The 6,200-nt window shown below is 32.4% G+C and overlaps 1 protein-coding gene across 6 annotated transcripts; it reads right to left on the bottom strand.

The window, feature by feature from the left end:
* Window positions 1-1,583: 1,583 nt before the first annotated feature.
* Window positions 1,584-5,321, bottom strand: LOC121203441 (uncharacterized sugar kinase YeiI). Of its 6 annotated transcripts, none has more exons than XM_041111524.1 (11): window positions 4,954-5,321; window positions 4,743-4,824; window positions 4,321-4,522; window positions 3,940-4,069; window positions 3,766-3,868; window positions 3,414-3,461; window positions 3,046-3,143; window positions 2,796-2,910; window positions 2,602-2,684; window positions 1,920-2,472; window positions 1,584-1,811 (listed from the first exon to the last, which is right to left on the bottom strand). In XM_041111524.1, exons 4-11 carry the CDS (start codon window positions 4,060-4,062, stop codon window positions 1,753-1,755), a joined length of 1,182 nt encoding a protein of 393 aa, XP_040967458.1. In that variant the 5' UTR covers window positions 4,063-4,069; window positions 4,321-4,522; window positions 4,743-4,824; window positions 4,954-5,321; the 3' UTR covers window positions 1,584-1,752. The 6 variants fall into 6 exon arrangements, with proteins under 6 accessions (XP_040967458.1, XP_040967459.1, XP_040967461.1 ...); XM_041111525.1 differs by having other exon boundaries at window positions 4,321-4,480; window positions 4,954-5,316; XM_041111527.1 differs by having other exon boundaries at window positions 1,584-1,833; window positions 3,940-4,522.
* Between the last annotated feature and the right edge of the window lie 879 nt (window positions 5,322-6,200).

Raw genomic sequence — 6,200 nt, 5'->3', positions numbered from 1 at the left:
CAAAAACACTTTTCTTTTAACCTTAGCTCTGATATCATTGTTAACCTACTGAAAGAGATAACAACAAGATGAAAATAATAAAGAAAGGGAAAACTAAAATGATAAGTACATTGATTCATAATCCAAGAGCCTGTTTATATAAGCTTTTACATAACAGAAAAAACTAAAAATATGCACTAATAATCTAAAAAAAATAAATCCATAATTTTCAACCACTAAATCTTTGATGTGCATAAACTATTTGCCTAGAAATAAGGAAAACAATCTGATTTTATTAACAGCCAGATTTTATTAACAATATGAAGTAAAGATTGATACTTGAAATGAGTCTCCGATGAAGCAAGGGATTTCAAAATCACAAAAAAAAACAGAGGAAAAAATACAGAGGAAATTTAAAGGAATTATTAAGGAAGGCAAAATGGAATTATTGGGCACAAAATCAACTATTTTGTGGAGAAGAAATGTAATAGAAATGCCCCTTGTTCCCTACATTAGCCCCTATTCAACATGGGTTGATTAGCCCGTAATAGCTCATTCCACTGAACTAAACAATGGTTTGGTGATAGACTTATAGAATTGGGCTTTAATTGAATGGTAATGATAGGCAATTGAATATGCTTTGATCGCACATTTGGGTCACTGAAATGAAATAAAACTATAATGAAATTGAATAGGCATATCAGTGGTTTAATTGAATGGAATGGAACGAGAATTGTAATAATATTTATACATTTGGTTAACAAGAATTGATATGTAATAGCAAAAAAAAAAAAAAACTCAAATGACAAATATGCCTTGTAAAATTTTAATTTATTTTCCACATCAATTTAATATTAAAGAAAAATATTTTCTACCAAACTGATAATATTTAAACATAAAATATTTTATTTTATATTAAAAGATTTTTTTGTTTTTGATACTAAACTATTTAACATATTTTATATAAATTAATTTAATATTTTATAATAAATTATGTTAAGATATCTTATTTTATATTTTCTTAAAATTGAAAATAATATTTTATATTAAATATTATTAACATATTTTATATAAATTAATTTCATATTTTATAATAAAATATTTAAGATATTTTATTTGTATATTTATGAAATTTGAAAATATTGTTTACATTAAATTACATTAAAATATTTTTTTTACGAAATGTGAATTCTATATCATGCTGTAATTCTTGATTATGAGGAGTTGGAAGTTCCATATGTTGGATTGCTATTGCTATTGCTATTGCTATGATGTGTTGAAGAATATCTTTAAAGACAAACTCGAAAACAAGCAAAGCATTTTAATAGTATGCATCGGTCAAAGCAAAAATTTTGAAAAAAAAAACTGAAAACACATGGATCCATGATCATTGAGGTAAAACAAGGATTGGATCATGGTTTCGGAAAACAAAGCTCACCCTTATCCGGATGCATTTCAAAAAAGTAAAACCATGAGAAACAAACTTCATATCTCCAAAACAAACAATACCTTAGTAACAAAGGCAATCCAATTCCTTGCAACAACAAAGATCAGTATATGTTCCATTCAGTTTAATAATAGACTGAGAAAACAAGATATAGTCATGCCAACAAAATATAAGGCTGCATTGCTATTTATTCTGCAAATATGGTGTATAAAATCTCAATTCGCAATTTCCAGGTTTTTTTTTTTTTTGTATAACAATAAAAGAGGCAAGCACATATGGCTCTAACTTTGGGTGTTTACCAAAACTCCATGCCCCTTCTTTGGACATTACAGCTTAGATTGATGTTGCAAAAGTTTGGCAGTTGAATATACAATCCTGGCATCACCTGCATAGTGGAATGGCATTTACTTCCACATTATTCAGATAAATATTTAAGTTGCAGATTAATGCTTAATCAATACCCAAAGCAGTGATGACCTAAAATCAAAGGTACCTGTAATTGTTGGCAAACTAAATTGAGAAGGTACATTGCTGTCCACCTCAACCGAAGCTTTGGCTGCAGCTATACCAATTGCTACGCTCTGCATCACATCTAAACCTGTAGAAAGGGATGCAATCATTCCACCGACTAGACAATCACCAGCTCCTGTAAGCCTTACAACAGATGCAGGGAGTGCAGGAAAATGCACAGCTAAGAAATTTGGGCTTCTCTCAAGAACCTTAGAATCAGAATACAAATTTGAAGGATAGCTTGATGTCATATTTTCAAATAACTGTCGACTAAATCCATGTTGCTGCGTCTTTTCCAGACAAATTCTCCAGGAGATTGATTCCCCTTTAGTGCATAAAAGTACACCATCTGAACCAATAGTCAAAACAAGAATTTTGACACCCTTCTCCAGCAAAAGCCAGATCGCTGGTTTCAGCATCTGGAACAAAGTATCCGTAGAACAATTATTCCTTTCAATTGGGCAAAATAAATTTTGAGAAGATAAAGCATTTGCCATAGCAATTAGTTCATCTTCATTAGGTGAAGCAAAAGTAATCTGCAGAAAACCTCTTGATTAGTAACCAAAAGATAGCAAGAGAGAGATAACTGCAAGGAAAGCACTCAACTGTAACTTACAAACAGTATCACGGATTAGTGCAAAACTGCACAAAACAAGCGCACTCACATACTTTACAATTGGAGCAATTCTTTCAGATTTTGCAATCGATACAGGCTCAAACCACACTGGGACGTTTGACTCAGCTGCTACTGCAGAAAAAAAAAAAGAAAACAAGTGATTAATAGAAGTTGTAATGGTTAGCAGAAAGCAGAAGACCAACCCAGGGGAGAGACAAATCTAAAGTGATGTTTTGAAAGTACGTCGACAAGAAACTTCTATAGCAGGGGGACTCAAATTTGCATCAACCATCAATAGAGGAGCAGAACGTATTGTGTGCTTGAATTGTTGAATCCACTTGGGTGTAAGAAACATTTCCTGCATTAAGTCAAAACACATACACACACACACGAGTACAAAGAAGTTCAAAATTTAAGTATAGTTCTTAAAACTTATACAAGTTACTACTTTTAGTGATATATAAAACAAACAATTTGTTCAAACACTACTTACAACTGCTTCCACACTGGCAACACCAGCCGCCACCTCTCCACTAACATCAAGTATATGACAGACTGTGGGAGTCTTAATATCCTTGTGCTTCCTAATGCCTGCTTGAAAACCAAAAACAAGTGAAGTATATGTAGCTGGTTTTTTGGTACATCTCAAACAAAAAACTTAAAGCTGTAAGATGTCATAGAAATTCAACTAAAGTGGCTTATCACATCAGCACTGTTTCTTTAGAAATACAAGAAGTTTGATCAAGCTGACTGTAGTATATATCACATTAACAGGACTAAGATGATCATGTAGCTGTTGCAGATAAAAAACAAACAACCATAATAAATGAAGAACAAACGAATTTCAACACGAAGGTTGACCTTCTGTCCGTAGTCCTGCAGATTTCCAATGCTCCAACAACAAATTTCCTGACTAGAAAGAGAGAGAAAATATTAGTATCAAGGAAATGGTGAAGGGAATAGCCCAAATCTGGTGGTTAAGACGCATATTTTGATGTAGATAAAATTGGACATAGGTAAGCAGATATGTATCTCAGTGATCAAACTAGATTATTCGGATTTTTTTTCTGCACCAAGGTTCCATGGATATCATATAATTGCATGATATTCAGAATTATCAGAGATATTACAAACTGATTCCTAGTAAACCATATTATGAAAAAGGTAAAGATTATCATAAGGCTGCATTAGAGAAAGGTTTAAAGGAAATGACCTGGCATGTCAAGTCCCAAAGCACTAATCATAAAAGGCTGAGCTCCAAGTTTTGTCATGCATTCGGCTATGTTCCTGGCCACCCCGCCTTGTACATAATATATCTGAGCAAATTATTCCTTACTTCAATAATTCAAAGGATAAAAAGGAAGGGAGAGAGAGATGAGAAAGAGACCTGGCCAGGACAAGTGGTTCTTGGATGTGGAGGAATTGAAGAAGTGGCTTGAATGTCCAAAACCATGCCCCCTATCACTACTGGGACTGCCTCTACATCTCCATCTTTCCTTTGCTTCTCCATTTTCACCCTGGTTTTCCAATATTCTCAATAGTGTGTATTAGAATTCTAGTTGACCTCTAAAATGTTTATTGGGGCTAAAAAGAAAAATCACAGACCCAAAATCAGGTTCCACTCAAGATTTTGCCATTGTATGGGAGGTATAAAACATTGTTTTTAAGCTAACAAGAAAAACCCACTGAAATACAAGTAAAAAAACATATATCTGAAACTAAAACAGAGATGAAAAGGCAAAGACAAAGTTGAAGTAAAGATTGATACCTGAAATGAGTCTTCGATGAAGCGAGGGATTTCAAAATCACAAAAAACAGAGGCAAAGAGACAGAGAGGAAAACGAAAGGAATTATTGGGGAGGGTAAAATGGAATTATTGGGCACCGAATCAGCTATTTTGTGGAGAAGAAACGGAATAGAAATGCCCCCTATTCAACACGGGCTGCATTAGCTCGTAATAGCTCATTCCACTGAACCAAACAATGGTAATGACAACCAACCAAACATTATATATTGACATGAAAAAGGAAAGAACGATTAATTACAAAATCACTCCTTCGACATTTTGGTAACTATAAATATTAGCTTAAACATATTGTGAAATGTAAGCAACTTGAATAAAAAAAAAACTGAAAGTATTTTTAAAGCTTCTGTTTCTCTGATCAAGTTCTTAGAAACAAAAGAATTTACCTTTTTCTTTTTTTAGCTTTAATTTCGAGTTTGCATGTGCTAACTCAAAAATCTTCTATCACCCTGATGAAACCATCACCACCTACACGATTAAACCACCATTTTCAGAAACTCAGTCAAACCCATACCCAATCAAGAAAAGATGAAACCAATAGACAAAGAAACCAAAAAAAGGAAAACCAAAACTGAAAAAAGAAAGGCTATGACTTACCTAGAATTAAATGGGTTTCGAAGCTTTGGGAACCCGTTCAACGATCTGAATAGTGAGGAAGCTGTTCCAACCGAAGGGAATGATTTATCGGAGAATAGGGCTGATCTGATGATGGACGGTGCTGAATCGAGATTTTCTATCTTGAAACTTTTCTTGGGTTTCCGTAAGCTTTAGTTTGGGTTCTTCAAGATCTAAGCTATGGAAACAAAAACGGAGGAGGCAATTTTGATTTGGTGCCAAAGAAGATTATTGGAGTGACCAGTGAATGTCTAACAAAGGCGACGACAGTGAGAGTTTCAAGAGATCTACTTTGTTTTTTCCCTCTACGTTTACGTAAAAACGTTTGGTAAATGGAAAATTTCTTTTTCAAAAGGGAAAATCATTTTTCGGCAAACAATTCATGTATAGAGGTGATCATGGCCGGGTCGGGCCGGACCCATACAAATTTTTAGGCCCGTCTACTAGGTTCGGGTCTGGCCCGGCCCGAAATATGGGCCTAAAATTTTGTCCAAGCCCAGCCCGAAATAAAATTATTAAATCCGAGCTCGGCTCGACCCAACCCATATTAAATTTTTTTTATTTCATTAAATAAAAAATTTAAAAATATAATAAATCAAATATATTTAAAAACATAAAAACAAATATTAAAACAAATAAAAATAATACTAAAACAATTCTTAAAACAATACACAAATTAATAATATAATAAAAAATTATTATATTAAAAATTTAAAATAATTAAAAATAAAATAAAAATATATATATTAATATATAATTTGGGCAGGGCCGAGCCGGGCCCGGGCCAAAAAACTCTTACCCGAGGCCTGGCCCGTTTTCTAAACGGGCCTCATTTTTTTGCCCAAGCCCATTTTTCGGGCCTATATTTTTACCCAAACCCCCCCATTTTTCGGGCGGACCTTCGGGCCGGGCCGGGTCGCCCAGCCTATGATCAGCTCTATTCATGTATAGTTAATTTTTTTATATAAAAATTAATTTAAATCAAATTTAATATAATAATTATTTTTATTTTTTTAAAAATTATTTAAAATATTAATATAAATTATTATATTTTTAATATTATTAAACATACATATTTTTTTTCTTTATCTTTAGTCATATAATAAATTATTAATACAATTTATTATTTTAATAATAAATTATTTCATATTTTAATTTTATTTTAATAATAAATTTTAAAAATAATAATTTTAAATAATATTCTTCACATACTATTTAAAATACTCTAA

The sequence above is a fragment of the Gossypium hirsutum genome, chromosome A04, assembly GCF_007990345.1.
Source record: "Gossypium hirsutum isolate 1008001.06 chromosome A04, Gossypium_hirsutum_v2.1, whole genome shotgun sequence".
Classification (NCBI taxonomy): Eukaryota; Viridiplantae; Streptophyta; class Magnoliopsida; order Malvales; family Malvaceae; genus Gossypium; species Gossypium hirsutum.
This window is presented reverse-complemented; position numbering and strand designations above follow the sequence as displayed.